A 22,058-nucleotide genomic window follows, 5' to 3' on the forward strand; every position below is an offset into this window, starting at 1 on the left:
CTGGGGTAACTGGGCACTTATTCTAGCTACTTACTTACATTTTTAAATGTTACTCTTGAATTTATACAGCTTTTCCTAAAGAAGTTTAAAGTACTTTCTGTCCATGGGGTTCTTAATTCTCCTAATTTGTTAAAGCATAATCACAGAAATTATGTTTAGCCCACTTTATTGAGGTAGAACTTAAAATGTGTGCATTTTAAGTGTACAGTTAAATGAATTTTGACAAATACAGAAGTTTCCTTGTACCCCTTTGCAGTCAGTACCCCCCTCCCCTGAAGTTAGGCAACCACTGATCTGCTTTCTACCATTGTAGATTAGTTTTGCTTGTTCTTACGTTTCATATAAATGTAATTACACAGTTTATGTTCTTTTTTTTTACATCTGACTTTTTTTCTCTCAGCATAAAGTATTTTTTTAATTAAATTTTTTATTTTAATCCCGGCATAGTTAACATACAGTGTTATACTAGTTTCAGGTGTACAGTATTAGTGATTCAGCAGTTCTGAACATTACTCAGGGCTCCTTATGATAAGTGCACTCTTAATACCCATCACCTATTTCACCCATGCCCCCTCACCTCCCCTCTGGTAACCATCAGTTTGTTCTTTATAGTTAAAGAGTCTGTTTTTTTTTTTTGTTTGTCTCTGTTTTATTTCTTAAATTCCACATATGAGTGAGATCGTATGGTATGTCTTTCTCTGACTTACTATGCTTAGCATTATACTCTCTAACTCCATCCATGTTGTTGCAAATGGCAAAATTTTATTCTTTATGGCTGAGTAATATTCCATCGTTTATATATACCGTATCTTCTTTATCCATTCATCTGTTGAAGGACACTTGGGCTACTTCCATAGTTTGGCTATTGTAGATAATGTTACAATAAACATAGGGGTGTATGTATCCCTTTTAATCAGTGTTTTTTGTATTTTTTGGATAGATACCCAGTAGTGCAATTACTGGATTGTAGGGTAGTTCTATTTTTAACTTTTTGAGGAACCCCCATACTGTTTTCCACAGTGGCTGCACCAGTTTTCGTTCCCACCAGCAGTGCATGAGGATTCCCCCCCTTTTCTTTAACATCCTCCCCAACACTTGTTGTTTCTTGTGTTTTTGATTATATCTCATTGTAGTTGTGATTTGCATTTCCCTGTTGATTGTTGAGCATCTTGTCATGTGTCTGTTGGTCATTTGTATGTCCATTTCAACTTCTTGTTCAGATAAAAAATTTAGGAAGCTTTTTTAAACTCAAAATTGTTACCATTACTGAACATTTATTTTGCAAAAGCATGTAAACTAATAAGATTTAAATTACATATTATGAAGAATATTTATAGGTGGGATCCCATTATAACAAAAATCACAGTTGGGGCGCCTGGGTGGCTCAGTTGGTTGAGAGTCCAACTCTTGGTTTTGGCTCAGGTCATGATCTCAGGGTCATAGGATCGAGTCCCGAGTGGGGCTCTGCACTCAGCAAGGAGTCTGCTCGAGACTCTTTCCCCCTCCTTCTCCCTCCTTCTTTGCCCCACCCATGTGTGCGTGCTCTCTCTCAAGTAAATAAATAAAGTCTTTTTAAAAAAATCACAGCAAAAAATGATTCTGTATTATAAGTGTGCTAATTCAGAGCCCAAAATCCATTTTCCTTTGACTATCAGCACAGAGGGCCTTAGTCCCTTCTCCAAGAACAAGCTGCCTAGCATGTCTGCATGAGAATCTGAATCCTGATTTCTCATTCATTTATTCATTTATTCAGCATATGAGTGCTTACTATGTACTGGGCACTGGTGAAGTTCTGGGGGACATGCTGCAGGGAGCAAAAAAATGACAGTCTGTGTCGTGGTAGAGCTTGCATTCTAGTTGCAAGCGGACAGAAAACTAGACAACTCACCACAAAGTATGTCAGGTACTGTAGATGAGTTGGAGAAAGAAAAGCAGAGGAAGTCAGCTAGGGAATGCTGGTAGTGGTGTGGAGGGATACTGCTTTAAATAGGATGGTCAGGGAAGACCTCATTGATTAGATGCATTTGATCAGAGGCCTGAAAGGAATAAAGAAGCAAGCTATACAAGACATTTATAGGAAGAATATTCCACACAAAAGAAATAGCAGGTGCAAAGGCCTAGAGCATGAAATGTGCTTGCCATGTTCAAGGAACAGTATCCAGGAGGTCAGTGCAGCTGGAGGGCAAGTAAGTGATGGAAGGGAAGTAGGAGATGAGGTCAGAGAGATGTGAGGGGTTTATCATGTAGGGCCTTAAGGCAAGTGTAAGGACTTTGGCTTTTTCTCTAAGAAGGAAGTCACTGGAGGGTCTTGAGCTGAGAGGCAGGATCTGACATCTGTTTTAAAAGCACCACTCTGGGGGTGCCTGGATGGCTCAATTGGTTAGGTGTCCAACTATTAGCTCAGGTCTTGATCTCAGGGTTGTGAGTTTAAGACCTGCTTTAGGCTCCATGCTGGCTGTGGAGCCTACTTAACTAAAAAAAGGGGCAGGTGCCTGGGGTGTTCAGTTGGTTGGGCATCCGACCTCATGGCTCAGGTCATGATCTCAGGGTTGTGGGGTTGAGCTAGCTTTGGGCTCTGTGCTCAGTAGGGAGTCAGCTTGAGATTCTCTCCCTCTCCCTTTCCCCCACCAACACGTGGACACACTCACTCTCTAAAATAAATAAAAAAAAATCTTTTAAAAAAAAAAGAAAGAAGCACCACTCTGGTTGCTGTATTAAGAATAAACTGTGGGCAGGGGAGAAGAATGGAGAAGGCAAGAGCAGAAACTCTTTGTGTTTATTCCTGTTTGCTTATCTGTCTTCTCTTTAAAAACTAACTCATAGATCACTTAACTGGCTTTTCCTGGATGAAACAGAGTCCAGAGGTCATCACATGAAGTGTTTCATCCTGTCAGGAATGAGAACAGCCAGCAGACCAGAGTTCCTTCTATTCCTGTTTGGAAAGTCTCCCCCTTGCCTCATGATAATCATATTAAAAAATAAGACATAACACCCATGTCACTGACCTATATTTATGGAGAGTCAAGGATGTGTGAGATGTTCATTCCCATCTCCTAAAATAGGATAAATAAATCTAGATCTGGGGTCTCTGTGGACTCATGAGGCCTCAGCCATGTGCTTGAATCTAACGGGGGCTGACAGCAGAGTACCCCAGCCTACAGACATGAGCCCCATTTATGAGCAAGGGCAAAGACCTGCAGAATTTGGTGTGAGAGTAGAAGAAATGTTTCTATAGCCTCAGGAGCTGCCCAGTAACAATTACAGGATCCTGATTTGAGCTGGAAGGGTTCAAATATATGCCCTTTCCTAGGTCCAGTTCACCTATAAATTTCAATAGTTTGGTTGAGATTTATTTTAAAGTCAGAGGAATCCCTGTGTTTTGTTTTTACAAGAAACCAGTAATGGCTTGTGTAGTTCCTTCTCTAGTTTTTTAGGGAAAAAGAATGTTCTGCCAAAATTTTATCTAGGGAAATGAAGAGTGTAGTTTTCTAAGCCTTAATAAGATAGAGCCAAAATACGGAAATCTTCTTTATTGCCTTAGGGAATCCAGACTTTTCCCCTTTTTCTTTAGGTGAGAGAAATCTTCAAGAAATCACCTTTCCTGGTACCAGATGACAGTGTTAGCATCATGGACGGATCCTATGAAGGTGGGAGAGGTGTTAATACATGTTCTGAGGGGAGAGGGCCAGGATTAATAAAAGATTTGATTAAAAGAACTGGGAACAGGGGCGCCTGGGTGGCTCAGTCATTAAGCGTCTGCCTTCAGATTGGGTCATGATCCCAGGGTCCTGGGATCAAGCCCCGCATCGGATTCCCTGCTCCGTGGGAAGCCTGCTTCTCCCTCTCCCACTCCCCCTGTTGTGTTCCCTCTCTTGCTGAGTCTCTCTTTGTCAAATAAATAAATTTTTAAAAATCTTTAAAAAATAATAAAGCGGTGCCTTTAAAATAAAAAATAAAAGAACTGGGAACAGGGATGGGGTGCTGAAGTAAAAGGAACTAAATAAGGAGAAGCAAATAAGCCAGGAGGGATGGGCTAAGAGAAAATGGAAGGAGAGGGAGAAGGAAAATGTGTGTTTTAGATACAAAATTTTATTTTTATTTTTATTTATTTATTTTTAAAGATTTTATTTATTTGACAGACAGTGAGAGAGGGAACACAAGCAGGGGGAGTGGGGGAGGGAAAAGCAGGCTCCCCACAGAGCAGGGAACCCAACGTGGGGCTCGATCCCAGGACCCTGAGATCACGACCTGAGCCGAAGGCGAACGCTTAACGACTAAGCCACCCAGGCGCCCGTAGACACAAAATTTTAGAGAAAAAGACCAAAAATAAGGTCAAGGAAGATCAGGGGAAAATGCTCTGAGATGTAATCCCTGTTTTTCTCTCTCTTTCAGGCATCTTAGCTTGGGTTACTGTGAATTTTCTGACAGGTAATACATTCTCAAGCTTATTCTAAGACGTAACTGGGTTTCATACAGGGTCGAAGAGTAAATAACCCTTTTGCTTGTACTGTGTTTTAAAAAAAGGGAAGGAAAAGATAGGAAGTTAATGTTTATACCCTATCTTCAAGACCTTAGCTGCCCCAAGAGTCCCTATAGGTTAGCACTCACGTACAGCCTCCCGGGCTGGGGAGCAGTGGAATGTTAATGGAACACCTGCAGTATACAACAAGAGCAGGAGAGAGATTGCAGACAGAGGAGTGTTGGGCTGTCCTGGAAGCAGAAGATATTCAGAGCTGGCTCTCATTCACAGGTCAGCTGCATGGCCACAGCCAGGAGACTGTGGGGACCCTGGACCTGGGGGGGGCCTCCACCCAAATTACGTTCCTACCCCAGTTTGAGGTGAGTTATTTACACGAAGGCTGGTTAGCAGCCCACTTGGCAGGCATATCATGGTGCCAAGAAAGTGGGTCCCCATTTTCAGACAGTAGCTCCACCACAAATAGGTTGAGTAGAGTCAGTTAATGACTGGGTGTGCTTCCCCTGGCCCCCCCACTGCTCAGAGTCCCTTTGATTCCTCCAGCTTTGTGAGATCAGCAGCTTAGTCTGTCTCTTTCATCTCTGATTTTTTGGGGGAGGGACAGGGATGGTGGTGGTAACACCTCCAGACAGTTGCAGATCCTGAATATTCTTTTTGCTCTTTCTGATTTGCAGAAAACCCTGGAACAAACACCTCAGGGCTACCTCACTTCATTTGAGATGTTTAACAGCACTTACAAGCTCTATACACATAGGTGAGGAGGGGGACAGGGAGGAATAATATTTCTTGTTGCATGATTCTCCTAACTTTTCAAAGCATTTTCACATCTGTTATTGTATCTGACTAGCCTTACAAAGTCTCTGCCAACCCCCAAAGGTCTGGTGACTGAAACCAAAGCCACTTACCAAAGCCCAAGGACCCAAGGGGTTTCTCCATTCATGGCCTCAAAAGTATAGAACTTAAAGGGTCAAAAGTTTTCTCCAGAGAGGGGCTCCTGGGTGGCTCAGTCAGTTAAGTGTCTGTCTTCGGCTCAGGTCATGATCCCAGGGGCCTGGGATTGAGCCCCAGGCAGGCTCCCTGCTCAGCAGGGAGTCTGTTTCTCCCTCTCCCTCTGTCGCTCCCGCCCACTCATTCTCTGTCTCTCTCTCCCCCCCTCACTCTCTCTCTCTTCCCCCAAATAAACAAATAAATAAACTTAAAAAAAAGTTTTCTCTAGCTAGAGGACACTTGGAGAATCTTCAGCCAAAGATCTCTGCCACCTCCTTTTTAGTTTGCTTTCAGATGTTCAGAATCCATCCTTGGATTTGATCACAGTGGGCCTGGAAGCTAAAGTAATGAGAGCTTTTCTGGGCATGGTTCCCAAGGTGGGATCCTAGAAAGTGTCACTGGTTCTGGCCTTTAAATCATAGGCATGGAAAGTTCTGGATGGCCTTGATCTGAACTGTGCAGAAATTACCACTTGTCCACACAAGATGAAGAGGTCACAGAGAACAAGGTTTTCCCCTCTCCAGTGGGAGACAGAGAAACCATACTGCTTTTGAAAGAGATAGCTTTAGGCTGGAGAACTTCAGGACCAGCATGAAATTAGTCAATCCTGTATTTTACAGTTACTTGGGATTTGGATTGAAAGCTGCAAGACTAGCAACCCTGGGAGCCCTGGAAACAGAAGGTTCGTCTGGTACCTGTGCTGGTTGGGGTGTGGTGAGAGTGACACCCATACACAGCTTGCCTTTCCCCTTCCTTCACAGTGATTCTGTGGAGGAAAGAAAGGGTTATGCTCATTTAGGAAGCATGTATTGTATAATAGACATAACAGCAGATTCTTTTTCTACTTTATGTTGCGTTCTGTTGTCTTAGTATACATTATTAGCCATTTCTAGAATGAAGTCTGTATATAGGGGCAACACGTGACCAGGAGGCTGCTGCAGAAATTCAAAACTCCAAGAGTGAATGTGGCAGAAGTTTGCTCAAGCCCTTAGTTGTACATGGGAGGTACAGGAAGCAACATCAGTCCACTTGCAAGGTGGAGTGATTGAGCAACTTTATTCATCTCTTCAAAGGTGGTAGAGCAGTTAAGAGCTCAGCTTTTGGGGTCAGGCAGAACTGGGTTCAGTCCCACTTTGTGATTTGGGGCAAGTTAGCTAACGTTTCTGTGCCCCTTTCCTCGCCTTATATGAGAGTTTGCATTTAATATACTTTTTACCGTGCCCGGCTCACAGTAAACTCTTATTGTGATGATGATTGTATAGCATTTCAGAGTTTACAAAACATCTTCAAATGTATTTCATTTAAGCCTCACAACAACCAATGAGAAAAGTAGAATAGTATTTTTTCCCTTTTTTTAGGCAGGAAGGAACTTATTCCATTGTAAGTTTTGGATTTCTTTGAGATGTGATGAAAGCCATGGACCCCTCTGCCAAATGCACAGATGCACAACAATTTATCTGTAGTTTCAGAGGGTTCACCAACCCCACAATGCCCATCTGTGAACCCTGAGTTAAGAATTCATAGGGTGAAGTCATGGAACTACCTACTTTTTGGTAATTCCTTTTAACTTGACTGGCTTCTTGCTTGCATGGATGTGTGCATGCGTGCATGTGTCTCTCTCACTCTTGCACACACCCTCTCTCAAATCCTTGCCTCTTACTCTGTGGCCTGGCTTCTTTCAGGGATTGATGGACACACTTTCCGAAGTGCCTGTCTACCGAGATGGTTGGAAGCGGAGTGGATCTTTGGGGGTGTGAAATACCAGTATGGTGGCAACAAAGAAGGCAAGCGATGTTTTTTCACTGGTTGAAATTACCTTTACAGTAGAAGTCCGGAAAAATTCCATGGGAAATGTTTTCCAGAACTCAAGACAAGCTTGTCTTTTGCGGGGACTCATTCCAAATAGATCTTGGTATGCAGTAGAGGAATAATGTGAAATGACAGCGAACAAGGCAACCATCCCTCTGTCCTGCTCTTTCCCTGTCCAAGTGTTGTGGATCCATTAGAAACCTGTTCTTAACCTGGGTCTAATGCTTTAAGGGTCTCTGCCCTCCGCAAGGAGAAACTCTGTCTAGAAACTATAGATTCCATTAATGTTTAGCTTTTTTAAATTATAGTAACATTTAAAACCGAGACATTAGAAAGAATAATTCATCTTGGTATTATAAAAAGCAAAGACCTTAATATCAAGGAAAAATCTAAATTTTTCCAGTGAAGGAAGCGGTGAGACTTCTGGATGCTTCTTATAAATACCATGGGACATAGGCTAGGCAGCAGCTTGAGTTGGATATGGCTATTTTTGGTGAACACAGGTTCAGGAGGGAAGCTGCCATGGGAAAGCAGGTGCCTTTCCTCCAGAGTGACAGGGCTATGGAAGTTTGTTCATCTTTGTCAGCCCTTTGTCCTGAGCCTCAACATTCTGCTTTCCTTGATCCTCCTGTTTCTTTGTTGGCTCCTGACAGCTTGCCTCAGCGAGCTTTCATTTTTCTCACCTTTGCCATGGCAGGAGAGATGGGCTTTGAGCCCTGCTACGCTGAAGTGCTGAGGGTGGTCCAAGGAAAACTTCACCAGCCAGAGGAGGTCCAGAAGAGCTCCTTCTACGCTTTCTCGTACTATTATGATCGTGCTGTTGACACGGACATGATTGGTACGTTTACTCCAGGAATCAGCCTGGGGAGGGAACCGGGCAAAGCTGTCCTGGGGAAGGGAAAGGGAGAAGAGGAGCATTTGAAATGCTTTGTCATAAGTGATCACACTACTCTTCTCCAGTGCTGGCTGTTGAATGATAATTGCTGCAGTGGAAGGGTGAATATGATTTAGAATCTTTTGCTAGAAAGTAGCATAAAGAGACACATATGAAGTCTCTTTTTTTATATTTTTATTGAGGTATAACTGATATAAAATAAAATATGTTTAAAGTGTACAATTTACTAAGTTTTGACATAGGTGTATACCCATTAAGCCATCACCAAAGTCAAATAATATGTCCATTACCCCAAAAAGTTTCTTACTCCCCCTTGATAACTTTTATTTCCTTATCACAGTAGTAATGCTTTTTGTTAGCTGTGAATGTATATGTGTGATCTGTGATGGCCTGAGATATGAATTAATATCCTATTTTCTATTTTTATAACAGGTGAATTTTTTTATTGTGGTTAAATATACATGGAATAATTATTAATAAAATAGTCTACATAGATTATATTATATGGCTATGTCATGTTTGTTTAGCCCATTCTGTAATGTTAGAAATTTTACTTCCAGTTTTTCATTATTATAAATAGCACTAAGATGAATTTCCTTGTTTCCTTGAAGGTTTTTTGACATTAGCTACTGTTTCATTTTAGATTATGAAACAGGGGGTGTTTTAAAAGTTGAAGATTTTGAAAGAAAAGCAAGGGAAGGTAAGTGCCAGTGGAAGCCCATGAAGGCGAGTCCATGCATCTCTGCCTGCGAACTGCAGTGACCTGAAAGTGACCCAAAGCACTGCAGTCAGCAGAAAGCCTCCCAGAAGGCTGGTTTCCTGTTTTTGCCCGGAATTAAAAGCATTAAGTGGCATAGAAATCCATGGGAATAAAAGAGGCTTTGGGGAGATGGTGAAAACCTTTTCTTCTTTCTACATTTCTTTCTTCCTTCCTTTTTTTTTTCTATTGAAGTATAATTGACATACAATGTTATATCAGTTTTAGGTGTACAACATATAGATTTGACTATACATTACCCAGTGTTCGGCATGATAATATAGTCACTATCTTTCGCCATACAGTATTACTACAGTGTTACTGACTGTATTCCCTATGCTGTACTTTCCATCTCTGACTTATTTATTTTACAGCTGAAAGTTTGTACCTCTTAATTTCCTTCACCTATTTTTCCCATCCCCCTACCCGTCTCCCCTCTGGCAACCACCAGTTGTTCTATTTAAGAGTCTGGTTTTTTCTTTGTTCATTTGTTTCGTTTTTGGGGAGGGTTCCACGTATAAGTGAAATCATATGGTAGTTGTCTTTCTCTGTCTGACTGAACTTCACTTAACATAACACCCTCTAGATCCTTCCACATCATAACGAGTGACAAGGTACCATTTTTTTATGGCTGAGTAGTATTCCATTGTGTGTGTGTGTGTGTGTGTGTGTGTGTGTGTGTGTGTGTGTATGTATTATGTATACATATGTATAGAAGATGTGTGTGTATACATAATATATAATGATATGTATATTACATATTATACAATGTATGTATAATGTACATTATGTATACATACACACACACCACGTCTTCTTTATCCATTCATCTATCAATGGATACTTGGGCTGCTTCCATAATTTGGCTATTATAAGTAATGTAATAAACACAGGGGAGCTTATATCTTTTTGAATTAGCGTTTTCATTTTCTTGGGGTAAATAGGCAGTAGTAGAATTACTGGATCATATGGTATTTTTTTTTCCCCGTGTTTTTTTTTTAATTTTTATTGTTATGTTAATCACCATACATTACATCATTAGTTTTTGATGTAGTGTTCCATGATTCACTGTTTGCGTATAACACCCAGTGCTCCATGCATAACATGCCCTCTTTAATACCCATCACCAGGCTAACCCATCCTCCCACCCCCGCCCAGAACCCTCAGTTTGTTTTTCAGAGTCCATCGTCTCTCATGGTTTGTCTCCCCCTCCGATTCCCCCCCCATTCTTCCCCTCCTGCTATCATCTTTTTTTTTTCTTAACATATGAGATCTTGCCAATTGCAATGACGTGGATGGAACTGGAGGGTGTTATGCTGAGCGAAGTAAGTCAATCAGAGAAAGACATGTATCATCTGACCTCACTCATATGGTATTTCTATTTTTCATTTTTGAGGAACCTCCATACTGTTGTCCGCCGTGGCTGCACCAGTTTGCACGGCACAAGGGTTCCCTTTTCTCCACATCCTCACCTACACTTGTTATTTCTTTTCTTTTTGATACTAGACATTCTGATTGGTGTGAGGTGATACCTTATTGTGGTTTTGATTTGCATTCCCCTGATGATGAGTGATGTTGAGCATCTTTCCATGTGTCTGTTGGCCACTGCATGTTTTCCTTGGAAAAATGTCTATTCAGGTCCTTTGCCCATTTTTTTTTCAAATACTTAAGATTTATTTCCTACAGTGGCTAATGTAAGCAAATTATACTTTTTTGTACAATTCACGTATTGCATGAAATATTAAAACATCAATTTTATTTTTATTTTTTAGGGAGGGAGGGAGAGAGGAGAGTGGGGCACAGGAAGAGGGGGAGAGAGAGAATCTTAAGGAGGCTCCACACCCAGTGCAGAGCCCAACGAAGGCCCGATCTCACAACCCTGAGATCGTGACCTGAGTGGAAATCAAGAGTTGGACGCTTAACTGACTGAGCCACCCAGGCACCCCTAAAACATAAATTTGAAACATTTGAAAATTATTATATGAAAGTATAAATACATGTGTATAAAATTAGATTATTCTGGAACACCTAGGTAGCTCAGTAGATTAAGCGTCTGCCTTCAGCTCATGTCATGATCCCAGCGTCCTGGGATTGAGTCCCACGTCTGGCTCCTTGCTCAGCAGGGAGCCTGCTTCTCCCTCTGCCCTGCTGCTTCCCCCTGCTTGTGCTTATGCTCTCTCTCTCTGACAAATAAGTAAAATCTTTAAAAAATAAAATAAAATTAGATTTTTTTTTTTAAGATTTTATTTAGGGCAACCCATTCAGGACCCCTTTCACTCTAGAGAGCTTTTTTTCTTTCCTTTCTGTTCTCACCTTCACTTAATAAACTTTCACTTCACTTCAAAAAAAAATTATTTATTTTGGGGGAGGGGAGAGCATAAGCAGGGGGAGTGGCAACTAGAGGGAGAAGCAGACTCTCTGCTGAGCAAGAAGCCTGATACGGGACTCAATCCCAGGACCCTGGGATCATGACCTGAGCCGAAGGCAGATGCTTAACTGACTGAGCCACCCAGGCATCCCTAAAATTAGATTATTCTTTAGACAAGTTTCAAGATTGAGAATGCGTTAAAAATGATGGTAGAAGTTGAAGGTTGACAAACCTTGCATATGGGAGAAGACATCATCTACGAAGTTAATGGGTGGAATAATAAACTTGGAGACATTATTTGTAGCATATAAAATAGGTAAAGGTTAATAACACTAGCATATAAAATGGTCCTAAAAATTATTAACATTTTATATTCAAAAATTAATGTCTAAATATTAAATAGTCACTAAAGAAAAGTTGTATCAGTTTTCTATTGCTGTGATAACAAGTTACCATAAATGTAGTGCCTTTGCCCATTTCTTTAATAGGATTGTTTCTTTGGTGTTGAGTTGTGTAAGTTCTTTATATATTTTAGATATCAACCCCTATTGGACATACCATTTGCAAACATCTCCCATTCAGTAGGTTGCCCTTTTATTTTGTTGATGGTTTCCTTTGCTGTATAAAATCTTTTTTATTTTGATGTAGTCCCAATAGTTTATTTTTGCTTTTGTTTCCCTTGCCTGGGGAGATATATCCATAAATATGTTGCTAAGGCTGATGTCCAAGAGATTACTGCCTATTTTCTTTTAGGAGTTTTATAGTTTCAGGTCTCACATTGAGGTATTTAATCTATTTTGAGTTTATTTTTATGTATGGTGGTCTTCCTTTTTTAAAAAAAATTGAAATAGTGTTATCAGTGTTAATGAAACACTGAGCACCAAAATATATGGGAAATAGCCACAGAGGCCTGCTTGAGAGAGTTCCTGGAAATACAAATAAATGATCTTAGCCATGGGCCCCAAAGTAGGGCTAACTGGTATTTCCTGGTCTTCTGGGCCTCAATATTAATGATATATAAAGGACTTAGTTGAATTAAGCCCCAACAATAGGTTATAGAAATTTAGCAAATAAACTAGGATCCCAGGGGCACCTGGGTGGCTCAGTTGGTTAAGCGTCTGCCTTTGGCTCAGGTCATGATCCCAGGGTCCTGGGATCGAGTCCCACATGGGGCTTCCTGCTCAGTGGGGAGCCTACTTCTCCCTTTGCCTGCCATTCTCCCTGCTTGTGCCCTCTTCCTCTCTGACAAATAAATAAAATAAAATAAATAAACTAGGATCCCAGGTCCATCTGAGGTCATGATCCCAGGGTCCTGGGATCGAGTCCTGCATCGGGCTCCCTGCTCCTTGGGAGCCTGTTTCTCCCTCTGCTTCTCTCTCTCTCTCTCTCCCTCTGTCTCTCATGAATAAATAAATAAAATCTTTAAAAAAATAAAAGATTCTAAAATACATAAGACATACTACAAATACACAAGGCATTCAACACTATTGAGAACTTGAATAAGCCACTCACTGGTGACACCAGTGACACCAGATGGGATATCTGAAATGTGCAAGAGGCTGTGGTCTTGCGGGGGCTGTCAGTGCACACAGTTCTAGTCGTCACGACTCCCAGGCATCAACCACATGGAGAATTCTGCTTTGCTTATCCTAAGTCTATGTTAAGAGGAAATCGTACGCCTGCCAGTTGGCTGCAAGCTTGGATTCCACTCTTCCTCCCTTTCAGTGTGTGATAACTTGGAAAACTTCACCTCAGGCAGTCCTTTCCTGTGCATGGATCTCAGTTACATCACAGCCCTGTTGAAGGACGGCTTTGGCTTTGCAGACAGTACCATCTTACAGGTAAGAGAGAATCACAAAACGGTCCACTTCTCTCGGAATTAGGAAAACACTTGTGTGGTAATCAGAGTGGCTGCAGGTGGAATTATGCGGGGTTTTTATTAGGGATGTGGGCAAAGTGCTGTGCAAGATACCATGAATGTGGGGAAATTAGCTTGATGTAATGGTAGCTTCTAAGTGTATTCCCAGGCACGCTATCCCAGGGGTCACAGAGCAGAAAGGCTTACATCCCAAATCAAGGTGCCCAAGTCACATGGTTTATTAAAGCAAATTTAAAACTCAGGGCAAGAAGCAAAGGGAAGAAATGGGTTAGGAACACACAGGATAGGGTGCAGGCAGGTTGGAAGTGCCATACTTCTTAAATCCTGGGTTCATATGTCCTGCCTCTCTCTCTGCTGCTGATAGTGTAGTTATAAGTACTAGAGCTGATCAAGGGGGTACAGGGACAGAAGGTGCCTGTGGCCATCGGACAGATTTGCTCAATTTGGAGAGGCACAGGGGCAGGTACACTCATTAGCCCATTAGATGGTTTTATTTGGCAGAGGACAAAAGGGTGTCACCAGTGAGTGGCTTATTCAAGTTCTCAATAGTGTTGAATGCCTTGTGTATTTGTAGTATGTCTTATGTATTTTAGAATCTTTTTTTTTTTTTAAAGATTTTATTTATTTATTCATGAGAGACGGAGAGAGAGAGAGAAGCAGAGGGAGAAACAGGCTCCCAAGGAACAGGGAGCCCGATGCAGGACTCGATCCCAGGACTCTGGGATCATGACCTGAGCCGAAGGCAGATGCTTAACCATCTGAGCCACCCAGGTGCCCTTTTTTTTTGTTTAAAGATTTTATTTATTTGAGAGAGAGAGCACATGAGGGGGGGAGGGTCAGAGGGAGAAGCAGACTCCCTGCCGAGCAGGGAGCTTGATACAGGACTTGATCCCGGGACTCCAGGATCATGACCTGAGCCAAAGGCAGTCGCTTAACCAACTGAGCCACCCAGGTGCCCGGTCTTATGTATTTTATATGTGTCTCATATGTTTAGTGTCCCTTGAATCTTGGGTCCCTCTTTGTCTTCCTGTTCTGTCCATCCTTTTCAGCACATGCAGGCTCCACTTGATCTGTAGGAAATTATCTATTCTAAACACATCTTTTATGTTCCGTCCACCCCATTTACTTTGTTGTCTTCTGTACCACAATTGGATAACTGTACATTATGGTTACAAAGATAATTAAGATACGGTCTTATCCTCAAATAGCATATAGTCTCTTAGAGGAGATGTGACAGAAATACAAATATGGTGAATCATGGAACACTACATCAAAAACTGATGATGAATGGTGATTAACATAACATAATAAAAAAAAAAAGAAATACAAGTATGGCACAGGCAACTTTGAACTCTGGGGTCAAGTAGGTAGACTCTGCTTTGCTTTTGAAGTGCCCTTGCTCGTGCCACTTCCCCTTCCTGCTTCCCCACTTCCAGATGAGTTTACATTGCCCCCTTTCTTGGCACAGATTTTGTAAACTCATAAACTTTGCACTGAGGTATTTGGATTTAACGCGTTTGTCCGATAAGAATATTGGCATTTAAGGTGCTTAACAAGGAATCACATGCCAGTAGACACAGTATCACATATATTTAAAGGACGGCTCCATTGTCCATCACATCTGGGTTCACGTTTTGAGTCTGCGAGCTTACCAGCTCTGTAACCTTAAATGATTTACTTCCCCTGTCTAACTTTGAGGTTTCTCATCCAAACTTAGGGATCTTTAGCGTACCTATTTCATAGGGCTGTTAGGAAAATTGAGATACTGTATGTAAAGCACAATGCTGGCACGTAGTAAGTTATTAGTCTTGGCGATATTAGTGTAGGCATTTCACACCAGTTGGGGATAGATTTGTGGATAAGAAAGGTCATCCTAAGTCCTTAATACATACAAAGTTAACTTCCTCTACTTAAGGATCAACAGTAACCGCATCATCTAAAGACCGTTTTTCTGCCATTTCCAGTGCTGGCATCCTTTTCATCTTTATCATTTCAATGGTAGCAGAATTAAATCCAGTGACAGGCAGTTCCCTGGCCCAGATGTCACTTCACTTCAACTTATTTACTCCGGGCTGTCAGCCCAGTCCTGAGGGCAGAGGAGCATTTGGGAGTGGGGGCGGCACTCCCAGTTTGACTCATGTGCTGCAGACTAAATCTCAAGGTGACGTTCACATGCCATTCTTCCCAGTTTTTGGCACAGTGCCTAATGTAGATTTCATCAGGTCACCACAGGAGTATTGTATCATAAGAAATTAGTCCCAGAAAGAAAGACTAAATCCAGTCCACTGGTTTCCAAACTTGTGTGTGGTGTGATCAGTGGTGGCATCGTTCCACAGAGGCTTACACAGAAGGCTGGTAAAGCTGATCAAAATGGAGCTGTCTGGTGGAAGCAGAGGAAGGGGGCCTTGGAACTCCTTTATCATTTGGCCTCCCTTTCTCCTTCAAAGTACTTTCAAGAACTCCTAAGAGTCTAAAGAAAACAATTTGATAAATACCTAATCCGTTTGTTATGTAGTGGAGGAAACAGGTCTAAACACTTGCCCAAAGTTACTGAACTAATTGAGGCGCAACCTGTCTAGAAGACCTTAAATGCTTTGATTGGTTATTACTTAGTGCTTAAGAAGTTTTGGTTGTTTACAGAGTATGAATTGACAAGTTTCGTATATTCTTTGCTACCCCTAAATCTATTCCCAACTCCTCGTGTATTTAGTTCCAGGATTAGGGAAAGAATTCAGAAGCCTCTGTCTAGAAGGCCTGGGTGAGACCACTTCCTGGGCCAGAAGATTCAGAGGCCAGATTGGCAGGTGTAAGCCACGACAGGAGGGAAACTGTTACAGAGGGGCTAGTGGGAAGCCTCCCAAGACTGGCTACCCCAAATTTTACCTTGGTTTGGCCATGTGGATGATATTTGTAGATACTCTCTGCCTGTGTCATGCTTGCTAGAGTTGAAAATTGATGACAGTGTGAGCTTTTTTTTTTTTCTCTTCAACAGCTCTCAAAGAAAGTGAACAACATAGAGACAGGCTGGGCCTTGGGGGCCACCTTTCACCTGCTGCAGTCTCTGGGCATCTCCCACTGAGGCCAGGCCCTCCTTCTGAGGACTGCATTCTCCAACAACCTTTTGAAAAGTAGAAGGAGAAAGGACTCAGTCATGTTCTGAGCTAGTCTGAGGATAGCCTGGACTGAAGCCCAGCAGCTGGATTCGTCAGGTAGAAGGGGCTTTTGGACACAGGTCTTGCCCTTGAGTCTAGCGATTTGGGTCTAATTAATTTTATACATCTAATGTCACCTGTTGACCTAACTCACCTGCTTGCACAGCTGGCACCAGAGTCTAAATCTTTGAGATTCTTCGAATGTCACAGAGCCCAAAGGAATAGCTTTGGAACCTAACCTTGGAGAGCCCAGGGACAGGTCCCTGGGAACCAAAGAAAAATCTCATTTCAATCCTTTGAGTGCCTCATTCCTTTGAACATACTAATTTTCCTTTTACATGTTAAACTAAGCCTACTGATTGCAATCCTGTGAGCTATCAACACCAGTATTTTTCTCCTCCCTACACATTGCCATGTCCCACCCTTACTTCCACCCACCTCCCCTAAAAAAGAGAAAGAAAAAAATGCCTGGTTTTGCTTTTTTCATGTGTAACTCAAGGGGGAAAAAAGGGTAACGTATCTGCAATTATGTGATCCTGCTTCGTGCCAGTTCCAGTCAGCCAGCTGAGAGCCATCCTAAATCTTGGCAAGATGGAGAGCAGCTCCTAGCTGTGCAGAACCCAGCTTAAAAATGGAGGACAGCCAGTCTCTAGGGACAAAGTTTGGGAGGGTGTGGCTCCCTTGAATAGACCACCTTCTTTAATCAACTTTTAATCAGACAACCCTGGGATTAACTAACATACCCAACTTTATAGGAGTGTGTGTGTGTTCAGTGCCTGTACCTCCTCCCAGGCTAATGTGTTTAATTTCTCATCCTAAACATGTTTTCTTTGTATTTCTAAGAAATACATCTACCCTGGCCTCTAGATTTTGGTCACAGCTCCTTTCAGTTTGCCCTTTTATTCTGTTTTATTTTTTTAGTGGTATCTTTTCTTGCCCTGGCCGTGACCATTTTAGCTAACTTCCTCTAAATTATTTGCCTAGTTCCACAGCTTCTGAGATCCTTCTTGGTGGTACCTAACATTTGATTTGGTTGGGTATTTGGGCCCACATCAGTACAGTGGATTCTCTTTCTGAGTTTGAGTGCTCAGAGCTCTTGGTTTTTGTGAATTATTTCCCCTAAAAGTCATTATCTTGTATTTTTTCTTAAGATTTTATTTATTTGACAGAGACAAAGTGAGAGAAGGAACACAAGCAGGGGGAGTAGGAGAGGGAGAAGCAGGATTCCTGATGAGCAGGGAGCCCGATGCGGGGCTCGATCCCAGGACCCTGAGATCATGACCTGAGCCGAAGGCAGATGCTGAATGAGCCACCCAGGTGCCCCATTGTCTTGTTTTTTTTTTTTTTTTTTTTTACATGACCATTATCTGCTGCTTGTCTACCCACTCGAGTGCTGTTGAACTTGAAAGATCTTTCTATACTCTGGCTCTTGCCATGGCTCCTTGCCTCCAGCTTCTTCCCAACACAGTTTATAGCTCCCCAAACTTGTATCCTTCACAGTAGATTCTTTCAGATCCTTCAAAAAAGATGCTAATATACCTGGCACTCACATTGGTTCCTGGGGAACCTTATTATTTTTTTTAATTTTATTTATTTGACAGAGAGCACAAGTAGGCAGAGTAGCAGGGAGAGGGAGAAGCAGACTCCCCGCTGAGCAGGGAGCCTGACATGTGGCTCAATCCCAGGACCCCCGGATCATGACCTGAGTCGGAGGCAGCTGCTTAACGACTGAGCCACCCAGGTGCCCTGTGGGGAACCTTATTTTGTAGTCATTCCATTGAGTCAGTATTTGACATCTGGTATGTGCAAGTAACTAGGCAAATTTCCATATCCCCATCCCCCCAATTTTTTTTTTTAAAGATTTTATTTATTTGAGAGAGAGAGACAGCGAGAGAGGGAACACAGGCAGGGGGAGTGAGAGAGGGAGAAGCAGGCTTCCAACTGAGCAGGGAGCCCAATGCAGTGCTCAATCCCAGGACCCCGGGATCATGATCTGAGCCGAAGGCAGACGTTTAACAACTGAGCCACCCAGGTGCCCCTAAGTTGTTTTTTAACATAATGTGGAATTTCTTCGGATTCCTCTGACTTTTACTATACTGAGGTCACCTTTATACCTGTTGTCTTTCTCAAAAGGTGCTACATAATGAAATAATAGACTCTTTAAGATTGGGAACAGCCAAAGATCAAACCCAGTCTTCTGCCCATTGTAGAATTCCCTTAACATGTCTAACAGGTTATCATTCAGCTTCTGTTTAGGCATGTGATCAGACAGCTCACCCCATTTTTGGACTGCACTGTTGTTAAAAAAAAAAAAAATCCCCTTTGTACTGAGCTGAAATTAGCTATCTTCTCAGTGGCCTTAGTTCTGCTCTAATCCCTCCTTCCACAGCCTTTCAATCTTTTGAGAAAAGTCCTTCATGGTCTCTTCTTTAACCTACCATATGGTTTCTAGACCCATCTTTGTCCAAAAAAGTAGGGTGTTAGAACCATTCATCATATACTATATGTTCCATATGATTAGGGAGAGAGACCATTTCCTCTAGTAGAAACCAACTTGTTTTCCCAAGAGGTAAGCTGTGTTCACTGGACTTGTCTAGCTTGATGGGACCATTCCATGGTCTTTACCAGCACATCTTGTTTCTGAAGCTTATAAACAGGGGTCAGGTATTGTTCAGCCAACTCCTTTGAGCATCCTGGATACCTTCAGAAATCTTGGGTAGATGCAGTATAATTCCAGAAGTGTATCTACATATATTCTGATTATCTTGATGAGAACATCTAGAGAATTAATTTATCCATTTTAGGAGCAATCTGGAATGAGAATTTTTTTTCTTAGAAAAAACAATTTTTCTATAATTGTCCTTGCTGCCCCTTAGTGTACCTTTTGGGCCTCTTATTAAGGGGTCCTACAGAATCCAGTATTGCTGGTTGTTTCCTTTCTGTAAATGTGTTTATAATACTTCTAATACTAAGGACATGGCCTGGCACAGAGTGGATGTTCTGTGTTTGTTACCATCACCATCATATGAAGAACATCCTCCATGGGTTGTGGAGGTCCTTGCAAGGTGTGCCTTAAAATTCTTCCTTTCTTGCCTGATTTGGTTTGCATACTTGTGGAGTCCATGTTCTCCCTACCTGGGTGGGCTACCTTTCCATTTTTTGTTAAAGATGACCTTTTTTCCAACAGGGACCTTTCTGGACTCTGCCTATACGCACACGGCTTTTCACAGTAACTGTCCTGTTCCATTCTGGGTACATTTTTCCTGAGATCCCAGGAAGGTTCGTGACTGTCACTTTTTAGTATCTTAAAAATGTTCTGCATTTGCCTGTAAAGCTCCCCTTGTGGTAACAAATTTCTCATTCCTTCAAAAATTATTCTAAGAGTAGCTTAGTTTGGTTCAAAAGCACAGTTTCTTCTCATTCTTCTTCAAATCAGCAAGATATTTTCTACAGTGTACAAATCCAGTGGATGCACAAATCTCTTTAAAAGGATTCTCTGGTACTATGAAGTTTTTCAAAATCAAGACACCCCTTCCCCTGCAAGTCAGCCGCCAGTCTGCAACCAAACATGAACAGATTCTGCTGCTAATTGAATTTCCTTTTTGATCTGGTTCCTTTTGTCAGACCTGTGCAATTTATTTATTGTTTTATAACTGAACAGACAATGGTGTCCCAGAGAGAAACCATAAATAAAATTGAAATCTGGTGCTGTGATAAGGAAATAATATTAAGATTTTTTTCTTTCCAGAAAGTCCGGTGTGCACCTTTAACAAAGGTTAAAGTAATTTGTTTCATTTGCATTGCGTTAGGAATTTTAAAATAGCAATTCTAACAAAAATGTATGAATTGGGTATTTTTAATTTTTATCATTAGAAACCAATTGTGTAAATTTATGACCAGCATTAAAAAGAATGACATAAATCTTTCGTATTATATAAGTTTCTGGTGTACAGCTTTATAATTTAACATCTGTATACACTACAAAGTGACCACCACCACAGATCTAGACACCATACAATTGACATCCTCCTCCTCTGGTAACCACTAGTCTGTTTTCTATGGTTTTTTTTTAATTTTGTTTGTCCTTTTAAAGTTTTTTTTTTTTTTTTAAGATTTTATTTATTTGACAGAGACAAAGCAAGGGAGGAAACACAAGCAGGCGGGGAGGGGGAGAGGGAGAAGCAGGCTTCCCGCGGAGCAGGGAGCCCGATGTGGGGCCCGATCCCAGGACCCTGGGATCATGACCGGAGCCAAAGGTAGACGCTTAACGACTGAGCCACCCAGGTGCCCCATAATTTTGTTTGTCCTTTTGTTGAGATTCCCCATATAAGTGAAACTGACTTTTCTGCATTACATGTGTTCTTTGGCTTCTTTGTGGTAGATTAATTGCCCAGATATGTGTGGGTTTATTTCTGGACTCAGTTCTGTTCCATTTAATCTGTGTCTGTTTTTGTACACATAGCATATGGTTTTGATTACAATAGCTTTGTAGTATAGTTTGAAATTAGGGAGCATGATATTTCCTGCCTTGTCCTTTCTCAAGATTGCTTTGGCTATTCAGGATTTTTTGTGGTTCCATACAAATTTTAGAATTATTTGTTCTAATTCTGTGAAGTATGCTGTTGAAATTTTGAGAGCTACTGCACTGAATCTGGAGATTGCTTTGGGTAGTGTGGAGTTTTTAATATTAATTCTTCCAATCCATAAGCACAGACTAGCTTTCCATTTATTTGTGTCTTCAATTCCTTTCATCAGTGTCTTGCAGTTTAAGTGCCCAGTTCACCTCCTTGATTAAATTTATTCATAGGTATTTTATTCTTTGTGATGCGATTGTAAATGGAATTTTTTTTTTAATGGGATTGTTTTCTTAACTTCTGAAGCTTTGTTCTTAGTGTTTAGAAACACCACTGACTTCTGTGTATTAATTTTATATCGTGTAACTTTACTGAATTTTTTAGTTCTAAGTTTTTTGATGGGAGTCTTTAGGGTTTTTTATATATAGTATCATGTCATCTGCAAAGAGTGAGTTTAACTTCTTCCTGATTTGGCTGCTTTTTATTTTTCTTGCCTAATTTCTGTAGCTGGGACTTCCAGTACAGAGCCAAGAATGGGCATTCTTGTCTTGTTCCTGTTCTTAAGATGAAAGGCTTTAAACTTTGCACCGTTGAGTATGTTAGCTATAGGACTGTCATATATGGCCTATATTGTGTTAAGGTACAGTCCCCATTCCCTAATGTATCCACTTTGTTGAGAATTTCTAACATAAATGGATATTCAATTTTGTCAGATGCTTTTTCTACATCTATTGAGATAAAATGACTTACTTTCCTTCTGTTAACATATCTCATTGATTTCCATGTATTGAATTATCCTTGCATCCCTGGAGTAACTTAGGGTGCATGATCCTTTTTAATGTATCATTAGATTAGATTTGCTAATATTTTGTTGAGGACTTTTGCATCTATGTTCATCAATGATATTGGCCTATAATTTTTTTTGTAGTGTCTTTGCCTGGTTTTGGTTATTAGAGTAATGCTGGCCTTGTAAAATGCATTTGGAAGCTATTCCTCCTCTTTTGAAAGAGTTTGATGGGTATTAAATCTTCCTTGAAAGTTTGGTAGAATTTTGCCATTGAAGCTGTTCTTGGACTTTGGCTTATTGGGAGGTTTTTAATTTACTGTTTCAAACCTCCTTACTAGCAGTCTATTCATATTTTGTTTCTTTGTAATTGTTT

At 41.2% G+C, this 22,058-nt stretch overlaps 1 protein-coding gene across 10 annotated transcripts in view; it reads left to right on the top strand.

The window, feature by feature from the left end:
* Positions 1 to 22,058, top strand: part of ENTPD5 (ectonucleoside triphosphate diphosphohydrolase 5 (inactive)) — a 77,338-nt gene that overhangs the window by 23,809 nt on the left and 31,471 nt on the right. For 9 of the 10 annotated variants that reach the window (XM_035727940.1, XM_035727936.1, XM_035727941.1 and 6 more), the window contains 9 exons: positions 3,572 to 3,647; positions 4,393 to 4,428; positions 4,751 to 4,839; positions 5,152 to 5,231; positions 6,085 to 6,146; positions 7,147 to 7,248; positions 7,971 to 8,111; positions 8,812 to 8,868; positions 13,019 to 13,134. In XM_035727940.1, the coding sequence (XP_035583833.1) occupies positions 3,572 to 3,647; positions 4,393 to 4,428; positions 4,751 to 4,839; positions 5,152 to 5,231; positions 6,085 to 6,146; positions 7,147 to 7,248; positions 7,971 to 8,111; positions 8,812 to 8,868; positions 13,019 to 13,134 (759 nt within the window). Of the gene's footprint in view, positions 1 to 3,571; positions 3,648 to 4,392; positions 4,429 to 4,750; positions 4,840 to 5,151; positions 5,232 to 6,084; positions 6,147 to 7,146; positions 7,249 to 7,970; positions 8,112 to 8,811; positions 8,869 to 13,018; positions 13,135 to 16,164; positions 20,367 to 22,058 lie in introns of those variants that run through there. The other variant, XM_027569886.2, reaches the window with a different exon arrangement.

Source organism: Zalophus californianus, chromosome 6 (genome assembly GCF_009762305.2).
Source record: "Zalophus californianus isolate mZalCal1 chromosome 6, mZalCal1.pri.v2, whole genome shotgun sequence".
NCBI lineage: Eukaryota > Metazoa > Chordata > Mammalia > Carnivora > Otariidae > Zalophus > Zalophus californianus.